Source organism: Phyllopteryx taeniolatus, chromosome 15 (assembly GCF_024500385.1).
Source record: "Phyllopteryx taeniolatus isolate TA_2022b chromosome 15, UOR_Ptae_1.2, whole genome shotgun sequence".
Lineage (NCBI taxonomy): Eukaryota > Metazoa > Chordata > Actinopteri > Syngnathiformes > Syngnathidae > Phyllopteryx > Phyllopteryx taeniolatus.
The window spans coordinates 9,671,120-9,693,170 of NC_084516.1; the positions used below are offsets into that span (position 1 = coordinate 9,671,120).

The 22,051-nt window shown below is 39.1% G+C and overlaps 1 protein-coding gene across 4 annotated transcripts in view; it reads left to right on the forward strand.

The window, feature by feature from the left end:
* The window catches only part of LOC133490151 (ephrin type-A receptor 5), a 142,001-nt gene that overhangs the window by 70,523 nt on the left and 49,427 nt on the right, over positions 1-22,051 (forward strand). For all 4 annotated transcript variants that reach the window (XM_061799828.1, XM_061799831.1, XM_061799830.1 and 1 more), the window contains exons 2-3: positions 3,992-4,056; positions 13,396-14,110. In XM_061799828.1, the coding sequence (XP_061655812.1) occupies positions 3,992-4,056; positions 13,396-14,110 (780 nt within the window). The remainder of the gene's footprint in view (positions 1-3,991; positions 4,057-13,395; positions 14,111-22,051) is intronic.

Consider the following 22,051-nt stretch of genomic DNA (forward strand, 5'->3'; position numbering starts at 1 on the left):
TGCCCCAAATCCACAGCGCCATATCTGACCACAAGACTCACTTGTTGCTACAGAACATTATTTACTTTGTGTTTTGATTTTTTCTACGGCCTGTTTATGCAACAAACTAGTTGAGTCTAAGTTATTGTATATGCGACCACTACTGGGTGCTGCCAAATAGTGAAATCCCTGATATGCATTATTAATTGTTAATTTGGCAGCTGCGGAATATATCCTTATTACTATGAATGTTAGATGATTTCAATTTCATACAATTAACCACAAATTTAATGATAATGATCAACAGGATTATTCCTAATCCCATATTAGACAACTGTTTGTATTATTTTCATACAATTTTGAAGATTTCATTTTACATCATATCGAGCTCGCAGTATAATTTATTTCCATCAACCTAATAGCTGTAGACAAATGCAATTTTCTCTTGTTTGTGAGACTTGTGATTAATTGGAGGAACAAACTATGAATACCAACAACCTTAATGGATCTTTTAATATTTAAATACTTGCTCCAGGAGTGAGGAAACTTCTCGTTGAGTTTAATAACATCACTGATGAGCCTCATTGGAGGGAAGACAGTTAAGCTACCTACCACGCCAAGGTGATTAAGTCTCTCTTTTGGAGAGGGTCCATGATGCTCACACATCTGATTCATAGAGGGTCACCGGGCCCTATTATTATCATTACTACTACTACTACTACTACTACTAATAATAATAATAATATCTGACTAATGAGGTTGGTTTCGTTATGCAAGGGTGCACATTAGTGAGGGCCAAACCCATCATACTTGTGTGTAAAGCACGAGAGAAGACAAGCCATTAAGATCATACCGGAGCGATCCAAGTTAACAGGACCGTGCACGAACGCAAATTTGGAGAGAAAAGGGACACCGAGACCATGTCGATAAGTAGTGAGGTCTCAAAAGTGCTACACACCTGTTAGTGCAACTGCTCTTGCCTTTTTAGAAGAGTCAACAGGACTCCCCAAACTAAAAATCCATGCACTCCTCAGAGTATGAAAAATATCCTTCAGATAATATCACTGGAACACTTGAAGGCCCCTCTGTCACTGAGAAGTGACCACTCTTTATAATTCATCGAGTACATCATTGTCACGTTAGATGGTTGAAGGTAGAGTGAAAGCAGGCAGACACATATCCCATATGATCTAGTTCAGCATCACTTATCTCTTCTTTATGGCCTAATTAGTTGTCTAATCGCCGCCAAAGGACATATTTTATTATTCTCAGCAGAGCAGTAGAGATGGTAAGACTCGTGGAGTGTGTAGGGGAAGGGTTGGAGGGAGAAAGCGTTTCAGGAACAGAAGTTTGCCTCAGACTGATACTACCCACATACAAAGACTTTTTCAAAGATTTTGATTAAAGTTATCTCATTACAACTTCTTTCTTTTGCATGTCTAAAATGCCATGTTTTTTTAATACATTTTTTTTTTTTGGTAAAAATTTAATTGTTTGGAGCTGCATAGTGAGCTGTTGTGGCCTTTTTATGTGGTGTTGGCATGTTCTCCTCGTGGTTGTGCGGGTTTCGTCCAGGCACTCCAAATTCCTTCATCATTCCAAAAAAATTTTTTAAACACCAAATTGTCCACTTGTGTGAATGATTTTTCATCTAGTTTATACTGTATGCAGACTGCCATTGGCAACCAGTCTAGAGTGTACCCCTCTTCTTGCACTAATTCAGCTGTGATATCACGAGATAGACAGATAGCTAGATAGATAGTTGGATAGAGATTATACATACATAAATAAATACAAAATAGTCCAATCTCCAGCCCCCATGCAGACCTTATTCCTTGCCAATTAGTTCCTGTACAAATAAAATAAGTGATTACCTTTGTTTTCTAATTTACCATGAGAACAGGTTATTTTTCTATTATGGATATTTTGTGTTGCACATAAAGACGTAGCCTTCACTTTAAATGGATAGACTGTAAAAATACCAAAACCCCCAAATAATTAAATGAATATGAGAAGCAGATACCTTCTGCACGGAAACTGCAGTCACGGACAAACATGAACAGAAAAACAAAAGATCCCTCAAATTTGACTTTCACTTTTATTGTTTGAGTGTACACTGTGTACCATGGAACAAGTTCAACATTATCACTGATGAGATAAAGTCAGGTGAACCATGCCCACATGACTCAAGCTCCTTTTATAGTGCGTGATATGTGAGCACATCCTGTTTTCAATCATGTTAATAGATGTTATCAGTATGGTATACGATGTGAATATACACAATGTATATATATATATATATATATATATATATACACACACACACACACACTTTAAATCGACTTCCAAAGTCAATATTAGCATTTGATCTCATTTTCACGGAAATAAAATGTGACTACTGTGTACCATTATTTATTACTATTTCAATATTTACTGTAGAGTGTAGACAGAAAACACCAGTCTATCATCACACCTAAAGGCTGAATCATTATGGTTCCTGTTTGCCTACATGAACTGCAAAACATTCACAACAGAGAAAGCTTTAAGAGTTACTGTGTGGAGTTTAACTCTTTTGGCACCATAATAATAAATGTATTTATTAGTTTCACAGCCTTCAGGGGCAGGTTGAATGATCAAAATTGCACAAAGTAGCAAGGAGTTACGGTAATTTGAAACACACATGTGCCGCAGTGCCACCGGTGAGTGAGCCTCGTCATTTAAAAGGGTTCAACATAATTTCATTTAAAACATACCTTGAGCATGTGCATGTTACACTTCGATGCAGCCAATCAAAACATTTATTCCTTAGGGCAATGGTTAGCAGCCTCTTGTCTTCTCAATGCAACTGGGAGCGGAGTTGCACTTTTATTATTAAATTTTATATTTCAGACTGGCATTGTGTTTGCGCAAAGTGTCATGTTTTGAGTAGTGCCAGTAATAAACACAAATTTCGTGTTCCCAGCATGCTGTGGATGTTGTCAGCAGAATATACAGTTCATCGAATTAGTTTTTTGGTCAAACCAGTTCATTTGTGCATTATCGCCAACAAAAGACTGAAGTGTGCTGCAGAGGTTTTTCAGCAGCCAAAAAGATTTCATAATATTTTTTAAAACATCTGACAATTTACTGGTTGCACCTGCGCAAGTGAATGATAAATTTACTCGCACTGTCTCACATTTTAGGGGCAAAATGCAACCATTTAGGGGCACTCTGCACTGTATGTTTATGCCTTATCACAAGAGTGTTAAAAACGTCACATAGTGATGTCATGCATTCCGACAATTTCAACTCTCGGGTTCGTGTGCAAACTTAGTAGACCCTTGTTCCAGAAAATGTTGGTCAAAATTTTAATTCTACCACTTTGGGATTTTTTTTTTTCTTTTGGTTAATCGCAGTACTTATTTGTTATAAAACATATTCAAAGATGACCACTCAAAGCAAGATACACGATGTGGAAGCAATATGCATCTTACCATATTCTAACCTTCACATTTTCTGTACATAAGCAAGAGATGGACACCACATCAAGTAAACGTGCTTCTAGATGTGCTCACAATTCCTGTTGATCCATTGTTATTCATTTTAGACTAGAGCATTCGTCCATTATTTATCGCCGGAAAAATGTATTGTCGTTCTGAGGCAGAACTTGCTATATGGACCGTCCTAGACGAGGGGGAGGAGACAGGTTTGGAGGAGTGCAACGGTCTGCTAGGTGTGCTTGACAGCTTTGAAAAAAAGAGGTTGACAGAGGGAGATTTAGACTTGATCTGTGTGAGCTGAGTCTTCTCTAGCCGCCTTAATGTATGTAAATTGATGGTCATGTTAACGTGATCACATTGGCATTCCTAACACCATTTGATGCGTGCAATGCTGCTTTGCATTCTGTCAGCAAATGACAGTCACACAAAACTGATGCTATACCTGGAGACATGTATAGAGTAGTTAGATAACCTATATTTTATACCTTTCTTTGTGTCTTTTATTTTGACTCACTGCTATTTTAATTTTATAGTTAACCTGCTGGATTCTCGCTCTGTGATGGGAGACCTTGGATGGGTGGCATACCCGAAAAATGGGGTGAGTGTTTATTCATTCACTATAAATAAACACAGTTACCGTGAAGACTTACTGCTACAACATATAATAAAATAGCTGGATTTGTTTTAGAAATGTTAAAGGTCATGCAAGTTTCCAAGAACTAGTAGTTCATTATAAGGGTCGATAGAAGTCATGAATAAACCACCGAAAATCACCATGTAATAATTAATTCTCAGGCCAAGAATTGGATTTCCATCTCCGTAGTATTCCCAGGGCTCATTAAAGAATGTCTTAGGAAAGTTGGAAAATAGTCATAAAATAATAAATGAAAAATAAATGGTGTTTAAAATGTGTTCAGGATTTTTAAGAACTCCTCAACATGATGATAAACTAGTTGTACTACAAACCACAATAATAGGCATATTGTTGAAATGTTATCTTGCAGTCAATTGTGTTATGCTTCCTGGGGAAAATATAATCTCCAATATCAGAAAGCTTCATTTAATCCCCATCGATTGTATCACATAGGGTGAAGACTTCTGGTTGTAAATATTCAGGTGTACACGTTGAATCAGTCGTGCTGACCTTAGTGATTTCTCACCTCTTTTTTTTTATTCTTATCACAACCCTTCTAAGGCTGTTTTGTATGTAGATGCAGGAGATGTGCTGAAAATGCAGACATATCCACAGTCATATTGATGAGTGTGATTATGCTACATGATTGTATCCAACTGTGTATATAACTGCATTCATAGGAGATGGTGGTTAAAAAAAAAAAAAAAAAAAAAAAAAAGACTCCCTAATAACATTCTCACATAGTAACTGTTTTTCCTTTTTTTTTTTTAAAAAACCATTCATGGCAATCTGGTATTTGTTTTGCATGTAACATATTGTCTCGTGTTAAAATGATTTGCGGGACGAGCAGGAATTACTGTTGTTTGCTATTACAATTCTTATTGTGGAAGCTGTTTACAATGGAGCTCAATCTGGAGCACCCTCTATTAGTTTACACACACACATGCACTGACTTGGCAGCAGCAGTCTTCTATGGCTAAATAAGATGTTAAGGAGGGGGCTTTTTTGGGCTCATATTCCAGATGGTTTGTTTCATTTTCCTCCTCCTCCATCCACTCTGGTATCTTTTACATTGGCTTCTTCTGTCTATCGTTTGCCTCGAGTTTCTCCTCATGTCCTTGTTGCCATCTGCTTGTCTTTTTATCTCACCATCCTTCCTATTCTCCTTTCTGTGCTCCCCACCAAATGCTTCAGTTTGCTTTGAACAAAAAGCACATTGAAGGTGCGTTTAAGGACAGGCCTACCCAGTCCAAATATCTTTTATATTATTTGCCGTCCAAAGTCAACCACATGACAATTTTTTATTTTATTTTAAATAAGCAATAAAACAACTGTGTTACAGCGAAATTTCATAAAAGCAAATCAGTTATACAAATTTGACACCCAAAACATAAATCTTTTCAAAACTATCACTGAATGTTGTATGTGTATATTTAGTAATCAAGTTGATGGCACTTAGTTTATTAAAACAAAAGTAACAGCAGCCAGCAAACCTCTTTACCGCCGTGTGTTATCTATTGTCTCCAAAACAACTGTACATGTTTTTAAGGACAGTTCTGGCAACAAATGCACACTCTCCCTAAAACATGATGTTATAAAATCTGCTTCCATGTATAGTATCATAAATACTGTACATTTAGGCACATGCAAACTCGCTGACGACACACACAACTCTCCCAGTCCCCGTTTCTTTAAGACATACAGTATGCATGTATGCAAACACTGCATGTACGCTATTTTCTATTTTATGCTTCCTTTTTAGGTTTTTTGTTTTGTGTTCAAATACATTTCCAATGTGTTTAAAACTGAGTTTTATTAAGTTTAAGTATGCGTAAAGGAGCGGCACGGTGTATGACTGGTTAGAGCGTCTGCCTCACAGTTCTGAGGAGCGGGGTTCAATGCCCGGCCCCCCTGTGTGGAGTTTGCATGTTCTCCCCGTGCCTGCGTGGGTTTTTCTCTGGGCACTCCGGTTTCCTCCCACATCCCAAAAACATGCATGGTAGGTTGATTGACAACTCTAAATTGCCCGTAGGTGTGAATGTGAGTGCGAATGGTTGTTTGTTTGTATGTGCCCTGCGATTGGCTGGCAACCAGTTCAGGGTGCACCCCGCTTCCTGCCTGATGTTAGCTGGGATAGGCTCCAGCACGCCCGCAACCCTATTGAGGAGAAGCGGCTCAGAAAATGGATGGATGGATGGATGTTTAAAGGATGTGGGAGTGGTAAAACTATAACAAAATAAATATTTTCTATCTCGGACGCTCACATATTGCGGATGGGTCTGGATTCGGAACATGTGGAACAATTTTAAGAATCTATTTCTATTTACTTTATAATGAAACGTTTCATGTGGTCACCAACAGACTGATATACCAGCATTTCCCCTACCATTGTAAAGGGAAGACAAAATGAACACAAAGTGGATATTTGGGGGTTTTGGATGGAAGTCAAGCCTCGCAGATTTGCCAGTTACAGCCAGACCGCAAAGCAAGTCCTGGCAAGAACACTTAACTTTGTTCTTTTTTCCATTGGGACCATCCCTCCTCCATTTCGTCTCCCATATTGTGTCCGAGAGTGATGGCAGATTAACTGAGCTGCTGCTCGCATTCCATTTCGTAAAGGCTTTTATCTCCGGCATCTTCATGCAAAAAAAATAAAAATAAAAAAGAGGGCACTATAAAAGTAATGGTTGTCACAATAAGGATTATGTTCCATCAGCTCCATCTATGTCACCTGTCTCCATTTTTTGCTGTTATTCTAGCAAATTCCAGACCCATTTTGATCTGTTATCTGGACCATATGTACTGGACTCATCAAGAGTGTTGACAAAGGCTGACTGATGAAAACATTAAAAAGTGAAGCTGAATACACACATGACAACTGATTGCCAGCTGACAGCTGGCATGAGATTGGAGGGAAACCAAACAACTCTCAAACCAGACTACTGTAGCTTCTCACTATTTTCACACTTCAAGATCTGATGGGGCTTGGTGCGTGCTTAGAATATGAACAACCTTTCTGTGTATCCGTCACGGATGGATGATTTCGATTTCAAATTCCTGCAAAAATGACTGAAAATGTTATACAGTGGTTTATCGCCAGGGATATGTTCCAGACCTGCCCGCAATAGGTGATCATCTGCAATATAGAGAGACCATATCAAAACATTTTGTTTTAAATAGTTTTACCCCTTCCACATGCATTAAGCACATTTAGACATATCAGAACACACATAAACATATTAGAACACACTTGTTAAACACATTGGAAAATGGGTCTGTGTACATGCATTTGCCTTTAAAAGGTGGGTCCTGGTGGGCTGGTGTTTGATGACTGTGAGTCTGGGCAGCTGAATCAGCCGAAAAATGCATTGGCGACTGTGGCTCTCCTTTTCCACATACGAGGTCATTACAGTAGTAAAAACCAAAATTGCTTTAAAAAATGTGATATGGCAGGAGTACAAATGATGAACTACAAGCATATATCAGGGAAACAATATAATATATGCATGCCAGGCCAGTACTTGGCAATGTCATCCTATGTAAGAACCACTGTGAGGTTGGGTGCAAATTGTTTGTTCTACCAGGTCTTATCCTTAATCTTTATGACTGCACTTTTAGTAGAACAAACACAGACTTTTACCACTTGCTGTTCAGAAGAGACATTGCCACTCATGCAAGTTTATATGAACTGTTCAGGGATAGGTTTTCATCCTGGACAAAGAACACATCTGGCAGTCTGAGAGAGTGTTCAACTTCATTTTTTCAATCTTTTGATTCAAACCATTTTTCTACCTACGTTTGCGTGATTACTCTTGATCACTCTTGAGCCCAAGTTGAAGATTTGGCCAATGTTCACCTGCTACCCGTCCTCCACACTCAAAATCTTCCCTACAAGCCTTTCTAGGAAAAACACAATGACTGACTGATTCACTCGCCTGAATAAAAAAATGCAGGCATGCATCGACTGTCTTGATGATTCAGCATAAAAAGCCCGAGATAAGGGCAGACGAGTGACAAAAGTGCTGAACACACACATACACATTCACAAAAATGGCTGATGGTTAGGCATCAATACTCAATGGCAGCCTACCAGCTTGGATCTAAAGCTGAACAATGAGGACAACGGAGGAGTTTTAAATGGGAAAGCTGAAATGTGTTGTAGATTAATGACCCTCTTTTACATATCTGTTTTTTGAGTTCTTCCTTTTTAATGAGTCCATTTTGCATGTTCACGTGGACAAAATTGTTGGTGCACTTTTGCTGAAGAAAGAAATACGTTTGTAAAAATTGAGGGTGAATGAATTCCTATTTCAGGCTGATTGAAAAGAAAACTTGAGGACATTGGTGAGAAGAAGCCTGAGTCTGTGGTCCAACAGCATTTTTGTGTGTTAGACTGTGATTAAAGCCATAATAGAGGACACGTATTGGTGGTGTTTCTTTCATGGATAAAGAGCGGGGAGGACTGTTCTATTACAGTGTCACGGCGGTCAGCAGTAATAGGCGGTAATAATAAGTTGGAGACAGCTTCACAGTGCCAGGAGGGCACTCAGCACAGCCGCGGGGGTCCGCTGACTGATGTGACAAACACAGACACAAACACGCATGCACATAATACTCAGCAAAACAAACACACAAAACATACTAATGAGGAGCTGGAGGGATGCCTACAGGGACGTTTGAGCGTATGCACACAAGTGATAAGGACGGCAAGTGGAGAAGGATGTAGAGGTGAAATAGAGGCTGAACGGATGAACGTCCAGTGATCAAACCTTGTCATTATTTTCCCACCGCTTTGGGGATATACTGTGATATACGTGGATTATTTTGCAGCATATTTTTGAAACAGAAAATAAAGCTTTTGTTTTGATGCTGGCCCTTTAAGAGGGGTTCATTTAAGTGCATCAAAAGGAAAGCTGATACAGTTTATTTTATTTATTTATTTTTTATTATCCTCATCATACGTTAAGGGAAAATTAAATTTACACCTGGCTGTATATTTTTTTTGTCGCACACCACAAAGAGAAACAGATCACAGACATGTTGACATGAATGGAGAGATGTGAGTGTGAAGGGGCTCACAAACAGTGCTACACGAAGTGTAGGTAGTGCCGTTTTTTTACTTCTTTTTGAGGGGGAGGGTAGGTGTAGTAGTAGTCAGAAGGTAGACTAGCACCTCTCAAACACCTTTTTGTTTGAGTCTTACAGATCAGATCAGTTTATTATTTGCCATGTATTTAGTTTAGTAACCTATAAAAATTGCTTTAAACAAATGTGATATAGCGGGAGTACAAATGATTAACTACAAGCATATAGCAGGGAAACAATATAATATCTGCATGGCAGGGCAGTACTTGGCAATGTCATCCTATGTAAGAACCACTGTGAGGTTGCATGCAAATTGCTTGTTCTACCAGGTCTTATCCTCATCCTGGACAAAGAACAAATCTGGCAGTCTGAGAAAGTGTTCTACTTCAATTTTCTGAGCTTTTGATTCAAGCCATTTTTTACCTAAGTTTGCATGTGATCACTCTAGAGCTCTAGTTGAACATTTGGCCACTGTTCACCCGCTGCCCGTAATGTAAAATTGTAATGCTTTATTTAACTAACACGTACCATTTTGAGCATATGATTTACATATTATGAATAGAAAATGACTTTTTTGATTAAAATGGACACTCACTATTAGGAACGCCTTCACAACCTAATAACATTCCCTATAAGCTCTGTATCACATTAAGGTAAACAAAATAGTGAAAACATTATTCATTATTATGCAGTATAGTTCTATACCACAGGAACCTACAACCACTATAATGAACATATTGATAAATTAACACCTCTCTCAGTGTTAATCAAAACGGAACGGCTGGGCTCTTGTGTCACATTGTGAAAGTGTACCTAATGACATGTCTGTTCAGGTTTTATTTAAATTAAAAATAATATTGTTGTATTGTTTTATTTAATCACCAATGTGACAATAATAAGTCATTTATTAAGACTCCCTGTGTGCATGTATACATCAGTCCATGCTCACTGGTCACCTCATGCTTCATTGCATAATACTAATTCACTAATTACACTCTTACTTTAGGCTTTCATGGCAGTATCGTCTTTCTTCAGTTATTTCTTGTAGTGCTGTCGAGGGAAATTGGTCTGCAATGACTTATTAACTTAGGTCATCAAAGTAGATCTGTCACATTAGCAATATATGAATATTGTGGAGCTGCTGAGTTGTAGGAGTTATGTCGATGTCTGTGTATGTGTGCTAAGCTGTGAGAAGCTCAGTGAAGGCTGCAGGATCTGTGTGATCTAACCATTAAGAAGCTTAATGGCTGCACAGGGACCGACTACGCTCCACTCTGAGAAACATAACTGTAGCGATAACACACAAACAGCCAATACATACACATACACGTATGTTTGTGAATTGTGACGGCACGCTTTGGCGAAAATATTTAAAGTGAAGTATGCATGGAAACATAATGTTTGGAAATATCCCCACTTAATAATTGCATTCCCATTGAACACATTTATTCCCAGGTAGATGCACATGCATATCAACACAAAGGGAAGAAAATAAAACAATACAGTGTACAATGCAGAAATGGCTCAGAAAAGTTATTGACCATGATTTAAACAAAAGACAGGATGATGGGGAGGAATGAAAAGTAATCAGGTGGAAGAAGAAAAGACATGCAGGGGAGGGAGAAAAAGACAAAGGCACAAGGTTGTGTACAGCAGCCGCAGAAAGGATGATTAATATGAGCTATTAAGCTATAACACCAGATCATAGTCTGGTCCCCCTGGCCATATTACAGTGACATGATAAAGCGCCTGTATTAGCCATGGGAGAGTGCTAGCGATGCAGATAATAGCCACATCCCAGGAGACCTGCAGAAGGAATTAATCCCACTGTCTGACAAACGCATGCACACACCGGAAATCATTTGCATACAAACTCTATGAATGCGCACACACACTCAAGGATGGCTAGACCCGAACTGTTCGGCAGAAGATTCACAGATGAGCTCATCTACAAGTTCACACTAATTCCTTTTTTGCTGACAAGACCAACGCCCCTCGTTTATGGTTAAAATATACACTCATAACTCACTCAACTCTTTTGCACTGAGGGGAAATGAGGTGGAAGGGATGAGGATTATTTTGATATCCTAGACTTTCCTCTTCCCATGTAAGCCTCACACCTGACTTTGCCATGACTCATTTCAAATAGATTTTCATGGTTCTTACTCTCGTCACCTGTATATTATGTGAACTCATTTAACTACCTAACCAAATATCTTCAAGCACAGATGAATGCTTGAATGGTTTCCAAAATAACCGATAAAGTTATGGAGCCTTTGTGCAGCTATTCTTGATTAACTGGAATCTGAGGCGAGAAGGCTATCTCAGACTTCTTGGATTGGATATGATTTAAAATCAATAAAGTTCTTGGTGTGACACAGTCATTTTGAAGAAGACTGATTGATAATGTTGACTAGTAGAGACAAGGTTCCTATGGAAGTGGATGTGGTAGGCTTCGTAGACCTGTTACATAGTGGGGACTTCAATTATACTGTTTTCATGATGTACAATTTAATATATATATATACACATAATTATTATTACTACTACTATTTTCAGAACCAAACTTAGAAGGGAACATCGACACTGTTGATTTGAACACATCTCAGGGGTTTTGTGATTAGACAAACCTCTTTTTAAGACTTTTGTCAGATTTGATGAGTCACATACAGCACTATGATATCTAAGGAAAACATGTTTGTCCCCTTTCAAAGCTATCGAAATATTATATATAATAGTATTTCCAGTACAGAATGTATTTCCAGTACATTTTGGCTATGGTTGTGGAGTGTGTTGGTCGTACTTTTAGAACGATTTTCCTCTTAGTCAGAAACATTCGTCCGGAATTAGTCCGCCAAGTTTTAGTAAAGTTTAACATTGCACGCTTCTGATTGCTAAATTAAGATCGTGTTTTCACTGCAGTGTATGTAAGCAGAATTACTAAAATTGTGACAGTTATGAAAATAGTAACGTGCCATTTAATGAAGCACAGAAGGTAAATGTGACATATTTATTGGAGTTCGTCACGTTAAAAGACAATCCTCTGTGTCCACTCAACAGACAGCAGCATGTCTAGCCTGTACTAGTGAGACCAGTAACCCAGTGAAATGACTGGAAGAATACAGTTTAGGTATTTGTCACCCTGTAAGATCTTAATTAGGGCTGTCAAATCTTTTTAGAATCGATTCTCCTATTGATTATTAGTCGTATAATAATTGCCCCCCGCCCCCAAACTCTTACTTTAAAAATTTTTTATTTCATTTTTGTTTTTTACCACTAACATGCATTTTATTCTCATTAATGAGGGTTGGACTTCAATCCTTAAACTGCATATGTTGGTACTGAGTGTATGAATAATATGTATAATAATATACTGTATATGTATAAATTGGGTGTACAGAATTTGAGACGCCAAAATGCTAAATGCTAAACAGTTAGCAATCGTGATTGGCATTAGCGGGCTATCGATTACCATTTTAGCCACCCCCCAAAAAAAACGCTAACTACCATTCAGCTCACTCATAAATCATGTTATATGTAAATTACACATCTAACAGTGTCTTAAAAGTCACTTACAGACGTTCATTTTTGGCAGTTTATCAATGGCCCAACATTGCGTCCGTCTGCAACAAATGTCTGTGTGAAACATTGGTTCCGGCGGTGCAAACATTGGTTCTAGGCAGAACTTTTATGTGGTCCCGGCATAGCTTCGAGGCATAAATTAGACGTCTACCTATATTTGAAGTCTACTGAGCAGAGTTATTAGATTTTTTTTTCCCCCGCCCTAATCTTAATGCTAAAAGAAATTGCCTTCCGTACCGCACTGAACGAAACCATACTGTTTTTTTTTTAAATGTGGGCGCTGTGCGAGGATTTATAGGGTAGCGAAATAAGTATATTTTCTCTCTTTTCTTCACCTTTTGATGACATATAGGCCGCAGAAATAGGTAAGGTAAAGCTTGACAATTGTCTGTTAATTGTTTGACAGTTGTCACTTCCATTTCAATGTTGAATAAACATCTGATTAAAAGAATACTTTGTTGATTGATAAAGACGTGTTTTGTTTACAGATAATGGTATACAGTTCCAAATTGTACTGTGGTGAACCAAACTACAGTATAGCTTGGTGAAAATGGTCTTGTGCTAGTACCATTAACTGTGTCCATGGATTTGAACCTTTGTTTTTTACTCATTTGTTATCTTCTTTTCCTGCAACAGTGGGAAGAAATCGGGGAAGTAGATGAAGACTATGCCCCCATCCACACCTACCAAGTGTGTCGGGTCATGGAGCAGAACCAGAACAACTGGCTTCACACCAACTGGATACTGACTGAAGGAGCTCAGCGAGTCTACATAGAGCTCAAGTTCACCCTGAGAGACTGCAACAGCCTCCCTGGTGGCGTCGGAACTTGCAAGGAGACGTTTAACATGTATTACTATGAAACTGATGGGGGCGAACTGGAGGATGGCGATATGGGGGATGGGGAGGGGATAACAGAGGAGGAAGACAGGGCATTGAAGGAGAGCCAGTACATCAAAATTGACACCATAGCAGCTGACGAGAGCTTCACTGAGCTTGACCTCGGGGATAGGGTTATGAAGCTCAACACTGAAGTCCGCGATTTAGGCCCTTTGACTCGGAAGGGCTTCTTCTTGGCCTTTCAGGATTTGGGAGCCTGCATCGCTCTCGTTTCGGTCCGAGTTTTCTACAAACGCTGCCCATTTCTTGTGAAGAGCCTGGCCGAGTTCTCTGATACTATCCCCGCATCAGAGGCCTCACAGCTGGTGGAGGTTGTGGGTCGCTGCATCAACAACTCTCTGCCTTTATACGAGCCTCCCAGGATGCATTGCAGCACTGAGGGAGAATGGCTGGTTCCCATTGGGAAGTGCGTGTGCCAGCCAGGATTTGAAGAAATCCTTGGATCCTGTCAAGGTGAGCACAAAAACTTTCCTTAAGTTGTGATCGAATTGCCTGCTTTTGTTCATCTGGTGTCTTTTATTTATCGCAGTGTATTTTTTTTTTTTTTACTGAGTGCATTTGTGTTTCCCCCTGAGCCTCGAAGCACTTTGCTGCTCTTATACAAACGCCTTTCCACTAAGCCTAGAGCCCAAACATTCCCACCTCCGACATCAACTGACATTCCCATGTGCACCCTGTCCTCTCTTGTTTTCTCTGATGCTCTTTTTAGCCGTGCTGTCACAGCGCATGTGTGATTATCATTGTTATTCTCTAGATCTTCAGCCAAAGTAGGAACTCCAAAGTCCCTCAAATCTATAAGGACAAGAAGCACCTCTGACACTATTTGTAGATCCCCTGGAAGAGTCTTTACTTATTTTTTTTAAACAACTGTCATGAACGAAACAAAGGACAGGACCCAAAATGCACGACTCTAATTCAAATGGACAGTTTCAAAAAGAGAGGGTTAATAAACAGGCAGAGGTCAGTACACAGGCAGGCAATCCGAAAAGGCAACAGTATCGAAAAAACGTGAGGCAAAAAGGCAGGGTCAATAAACAGAACAGTCTTACTATGAGTCGTTGACGTGGAAACAAGGAATGCTGGAACGTGACAATAAAATACAACGAACTGGCAACCAGAAAGAATGAGACATGATGTTAAATGCATGGGGTAATTAGGGTAAACGAGGCACAGGTGGGGAAGATGTTCTCAGGAGCAGGTGTGTACGAGACTGGGGGAAGACAACAAGCAGAACACACACCCATGACAACAACACATCACATTTAAACCTTAGCTGACGCTTGAAACCTACAATGTCTTTGTTTTCAAAATACATGGGAACCTTCAAAGTGGAAATGAATCAGGAAATTGAGGCCTGAAAATGATATTTAATCAATTGTATTGCTTACATTGCACTGACTTTTGAAGTGTATTTTTTACATAAAATTGTGGTCTGAAGTGTACAACTTAAGTGCGTTTAACTTTCAGAAGTACCACTGTATTTCAGCTGCCCAAAGGTTAAGGATATGGATAAGGGGGCTTGAGTCGCAGGAATAAGTATCATAATAAAAGAAAAATCCATCCTGCAATGCTTCAAGCTATGATTGATTGTGGTAGATCAAAAAATACATATATGTTGGCCAAATCAGCAACAACGGCGTTTGGCCAATTTTAAATAATTCCACCAAATGAGTCAGTTTGTATCAGACTCAAATAGAACTACAGTAGTTTTCAGTAACCCTTCATTAGGGTGTCAGTTGCAGTAGATCACATTGAAACTCTTGTTGTGGGTGGAGCTAAGCACACAGCTATCTGTTAATTGGTAGACAGCGATTGGTTCACCTTCTTTCATGTTTACAATAAAATTAATTGAATGGGAACAAAAGACAAAATGCCATTAAAGAAGGACAGTGGACAACAGAAGGATTCAGAGCAACATTTCTTTACACCTGTACAGTACTGTATTGTGTTTATTTTATTGTATATAATTTATTTAGACACCGTCTCACTGGTGTGCCCAAGTGTGGCTATTTATATAACCGGTGCTGAACTGAAATATACCACTTAAAACTATATATATACGTATATATATATATATATATATATATATATATATATATATATATATATATATATATATATGAAATATACCACTTGGTTTGGTGGAAAGGTGAAAACATATTGTACTTTTAGGTGAAATGCAACATCAAATTTGTAAACAGTCTCACCTATAAATTAACTGAGGATATTGCTCTGGCTGCAGTTTTATCAGAATGAGACACCATTTCACAAATAACTAAATAAAAAAGAGAAAATAATGACACTGACAACTTTTGATACAAAGGATGTTTTTACTCATCTCCTTATTGGAATTGGATTTGTCAAGCTCAAACTCGGTGGTTCATCTTTTCTTTCTTATCTGACTGATCTGGAATGCAAGTAACAGGCAGAATGTTCATCCAATCAGTTTTCAAGTAGTACCGGCCCTTTTCCAAACTGGTACTGGTACTCTGTGACACAAAGTAAAGTGCCATTAGTCACATTAGTCAGAATGGCACCTTACCCTGTTCGCTGACTCCCTACCAAAATAGGTTTCACTCATTAACACGTTTTGGCTGTCTAACAATTCTAGACTGTTTGCAGTATTTCCCTATCCACACACAAGTTCTTGATCCGTCGTGCACTTTTGTAGTGAATCATTTGCGGTTCAGTGTTGCTCAAGGACACACAATATGAGCTGTGGAGCTCTGCGAGCCTAGTGGCCTTCTGATTACAAGACAGCCAATCTACCCTTCTGTGCCGTGCCGGCCCACTTTGTTGTTTCATTGTCCCCGAGCTACGATGGGGGTTAGCAGTGCACAAGGCGGCTTTATCGAGGACCATTTAGCATGTCTAGTTTTCCATTGCACAATGCCTCCAGAAAGGCGCAAAAAAATGTATCTCACATTTCCAGCTTTCCTTCAACTCATGATTTATTGCTCCAACCTAACATGTAGTATAACTACCTTAAAACCACATCATGGGACCAAAGGAGTTACTTGAGGAGACAAAATGAATTGACTGTCAAAGTAAAACACAATGTGACTATGTCTTTAAAAGTGTATTCCTGTGGGTGTGCTGCCTTTTTTTGTGGGGACATTTGAAGGTTACAGAACATAAAGTGCTATTCATTTGAAAGTGTATTAGTGTTTTCTGCTCCAAGAAGACAACGTTGTGTTAATGCTAATTATTACCGCTTGTTCAACATTCATTTCTGGATAAAAGACGTCTCACTGCTCACCAGTAAACATGGTTTGCATCGCCAATGGAGCAAAATAAAAAAATGTGACTCCTCTAGTAATTAATGAAGCTACAGTAGTTTTTCCACTTATGCATGCAAATGAGACTGTCACTCTGCCAGCCTTTGAAGGGTCCTAGGAAAGAGAGAAACATTTTCTCTATTTCAGCTTGATATCTGTTTACTGTTTTTGTAAACAAACTTGGGAGGACTTCTAGAGAGTTTTGAGATTATGAAAACCTAAATTTTCTTTTTTCATTGTTGCTGAATTTAAATAAAATACTATATTTAATTTATATATATTACGCTGCTGTGTTTAGGAACCTTTGTATGGTTCTGTATTCACATCATTTAGTCCTTTTTTTGCTGTTTAAAAAGTGAGGCGCTGCTCTGAAAATAATACAATTGCACATTATTGCCACGTTCAGCCTATTCAGCACCTGTTAGAAGCATGCATGCCTCGCTGAGTGGGAATTGTTGCAGGTCAGAGTGCAACACAATCTGAGAAAATATTGCGCGCTGCCTAGCCGAGCATGATTTAATGCAGTCTTTGTAAATGTGGGACAGAACTGGTCGTGGGCAGCTCGTTCTCACCTCTTTTGTCTTCCTCTCTTTTTAGTACCATACCTCATTCACACACCGCTATTTCACTCTCATTTTTATCTTGACTTGTCTTCCTCCAATCTCCCTCATGCTTGCATGTCTTTTCTTTTCCATTTGCCTTTCTCTCAGTTTATCTCCATGTCACTGTCAATCATTTATTGTCTCCCAATTCTTCACTCCCTCCCCTCTGCCTTTTCTTTAATACAACCACCTACAATTACACTTCTACAGCTTAATCAGCAGGACCCTGTTCCCTCTTTGTATCACTACATTATGTCTATGTTTGTGTAAAACAATCACTTGAATTACAGTATACCCGCTCAACGTAAGTCGTTTCCACAGGGAACATCACTACACAGTACGTACATATTTGCGTAGAAGTACATTATTGGAAAGATATGAATTTGCTTCATTTGTCCTCCCTTAAATTGAGATTATTATGGTTTGTGTAGCATAGGATAGATTGGTCACTTGAATATGTCTAAGCAAAGTGTTATGTTGTCAAATATATTATCATCCATCATCGACTCATGACAGCCACAAATGACCGTCATTGGACAGATTAGTGCCAAAATTATCTTTTTCCAGTTGTCACTCTCTGTTCATTTGAACGTTTTGTTTTGAAATAAGCCACGGCAGTGACTTTCAATGAAGAAAGTGTTACATTATGAGGGCTGAGTCTCCTGTTCTCAAGTTACAATAATGGGAATGACAAAGCTGTAAGATGTCCTCAATTGGTTAATGTGACCAATTTGATCTTGGTACATCAATATTTCCGCTTAAAGGACACCTTTTGTCAGTCATCAACTCCACAAGTTACTGTATGTTCAATATCCAAAGGTGTTGGCATCTGATTATTAAAGTCCCTGTAAAGTGAAAATCAATGTTTTGTAAATTTGACACCACAGTGAAGAGTGTTGTTAACAATCTTGCACAGTTTGAATGATTAATTCCAAAAAAAGGCAAAAAAGGATAATAGAGGCAGAAAATGCAAAATTAACAGAGTCCAAAAGGCAAGGTTCCACGTAACAAAGAAACGAAGGATAAACTCATCAAAACATAACATGACTTGGGAAACATGGCTTACAGCAACAGACAATATACAACAGACAACAATGCAGCAGCACAGACTGAAAGAAAACAGGAAACTAAATACAAACAAATTGAAGAGACAACGAGGAACACCTAGACAAGACACAAGTGGCTGGAGGGAGCTGATTGGTTGACATAAGGCAGAGGGTTGACGAGAACAGGTGAACACAAGACATGAACAACATGGAACACAGGACAACATCAAACAAAACTAAATATAATTTAAACTAAGACACAGGCCATGACTCTTCGATCTGCCAAAAACAAGGTGAATGGGGTCATTGCTGAATGTAATAAAATGTTTTAGTTCATCAAGTAATGATATGCAGTGAAGACAATGGAATCTTGTTGGTTGAATACAAAGCCGTTACGTCCCCCCAAAGAAAATAACTGAAATTGAAGTCCATCAAATTTCCAAGTTCCAGAAAAAGTCATTTCCAGCTGTTGCCGTCCTACAAACTTTATTAACTGTATGTTTTACGTAACATTTGACATTGTTAATGGCAATACAATTTGGTTAACCGCTAATACAGAAAAAAATGAAAATTTCATTTAAAGACAAAAAGTGTTGAATAAAAGTTGTCATTTTTCAACAAAAAGTGTCATCCAACTGGCAAATGTAATTTACCTCTGTAAAAAAATATATAACATATTTAATTGAACACTGAAAACAAGTCTTCAGCCTGGCACTGAAATTTTGAAATTAAAGCAGGAGTCGTCTTCTTTACATTACTGCACAGGAAAAGAGGACTAGGAAGTAAACGTGTTTGCATATTAAGCATGTTTTGATACTTCCTTGTTGTTACGCTACAGTTGTGTGAGGTGACAGCTAAAGATACTGCATGTGCTTTTGTGAGATGTGTAGATGTTAGCGGCTCTGTCAGCACAGCGAGCTTGCAGAGCAAGACAAGAACAGTTTGGGGTGGGGGCATTACACTGCATATGGGGGCGGGGGTGGATAGATGGATGGACAGATAAAAAGGATGAGAGAAGTGATGGGAAAACCTAGTGGATGGGAGAGAAATGGAAGATTTCTCACCACAGGGTGTGAGGCCAAATAGACAAAGAGATGGATGAGTGTTGTTTCTGGGGCGACGGCCAGTGAGGACAGATAACTAAAGACAGAAGAAGGCAGATGGATGAAGAGATAGATGAAGATGATAGTATGGAGACATGGGTAGAACTCTGACATTGAGTTCGCTCTCCCAAACTCAAGCAATGCATTATGGTTTCAATATGAGAGTAAAAATATGATTAGATTGAACTTGGGGAGCTCATAGAAAGAGGGCAGAAACCTCAGTAGGCCTTGGATAGTATTTGGGAGAAACTTATTGTACTTACTCCAGAGAAACTCATTCTCATATGGCCCCTTTACACTGCATGTTACCTATTCAGCTGGCCTCCACTCACTACTGAGACGTTTCCTTTGGGAAACCAGGTACTATTTTAGTACCTGGTCAGCCTGGGTACCAAGCGTACAAAGCTGATACTACAGTATGTGGGTATCAGTTGAGAATGCATGACTAGAAACCCTGTGATTGACTGTTGACCATTACAGGGTGTAGACTGCCTCTAGCCTAAGCCAGTTGGATTAGGCTTCAGTTCAGCTGCTACCAGTAGCCTAATGACGACCAGCGTATTAGAAAATGGCTGGACGGATGACTAGAAAGGACAAAAACAAACAGTTCACATTAGCTCACTCTGTTGCTGTGACTTAACTTCCTGCAGTATCATACTCCAGTCTCCATTTTGTGCAACCTATTTTCTTGATCCCGTCTGTTTCTTCTTCTTTCTGTCCCAGCTAACTTAAGTGAGCGACTTGGCACGCCAATGGCAGTCCTCTTGAGTGGAAGGCATCATAGTTGTTGTTGGCTAACCAACAAAAGCAGAGCTTACTGAGTCACATCCTGTTATCTGTTTCTACTTCTTTCTCTGTTTGTTTGCTGTTGAGGCGTGTCAAAATACTACTAGTCACAGAGGCTAAATATAAGAATGATGCAGTGATGAAAATTGCACATTTCAACTGTAATACTGTCAGTGTTGAAGTTTGAAATTTCCCGTCAAAGTATCTAAGCCATAACAAAGAAGTGGATAGCGGGAAGCTGGTGCCAGAGCGGGACGTTTAACACTGGAGACTCATTGCACAAGGCCCTTTGTGTTTAAAACTATTGTCGCTGGTGCTGGGATTGCCACACATCAAATTTTCTGAATGCACAGAGCAGCAAGAACGGTGGTCTGTCAGAAAGGCACAGGCGAATAAAGGCAGACACCTCTGAAGCACAAAAAACAGGTTAGATTAAAACTAATAATAGCACTTGTCACTTCTCTACGGATCAAATGTAATCAGTTTGTCAATGTTAATATCAGCATTTGATATTTGGCAGCACTTCTGGTTGCAATGATTGATAAGTAGACTTTGAGGGGGCTACACACTATCGTCAACAACAAAGTTTATAGTTAAAGGATATCAAACTTAAATTCCAATGCATTACGATAAATGTTGGCCTAAATGTAATAGCTGAACAAAGCTAGCTTGTAAAATATATTTTACAGTGAACACAAGAACGTTGAAATGATGGCGAATTGGTTGAGAGAATCATTTGACTTAAGGGTTTTAGAGATACAAGAATGATTAAAGTTTATATGGTACTGGATATAAAAACGGATGAATTTCATCATGAGTGGAGGAAAAACTCCATTTACATTGAATGCATATAAGCTAAGAGCAATGTTGCTGCAATGGTCTTAAAAGGAGCGCTGTGCTTAAGAAATACGGAATGTTCCATTGGAAATTGAAGGACTAATTTGAATATGGAAATAATGGTTTGAGAGCTGTATGCCATGTTGGAAATGAAGGTGGAATCCAATGATTGACAGCTTCATGGTGTTCAGATTCTGCTTCTGACAAAAGATGAAAGATGAAATGCTCGAAGATATAACATGGCCAGTGAAATTGAGTAAGATGTCGGGGAGGGCGATAGTATTAAGCAACAAAGATGAAACGCGATGACAGTGGATAAGTAATACAAATGAAAATGAGTGTTTGTATCATCATACATCAATCCATTTTCCGTACCGCTTCTCCTCACTAGGGTCGCGGGCGTGCTGGAGCCTATCGCAGTTATCTTCGGGCGAGAGCAGGGTACACCCTGAACTGGTCGCCAGACAATCGCAGGGCACATGTAATCAAACAACCATTCGCACTCACAGTCACACCTACAAACAATTTAGAGTCTTCAGTCAACCTACCATGCATGTTTTTGGCATGTGGGAGGAAACTGGAGTGCCCTGAGAAAACTCACGCAGGCACGGGGAGAACATGCAAATTCCACATAGGCGGGACCGGGATTTGAACCCAGGTCTTAAGAACTGTGAGGTAGCTCTGCTAGCCAGTCATCCGCCGTGCCGCCTTGGTATCATCAATGAAAAGAATTTCCTGGAAT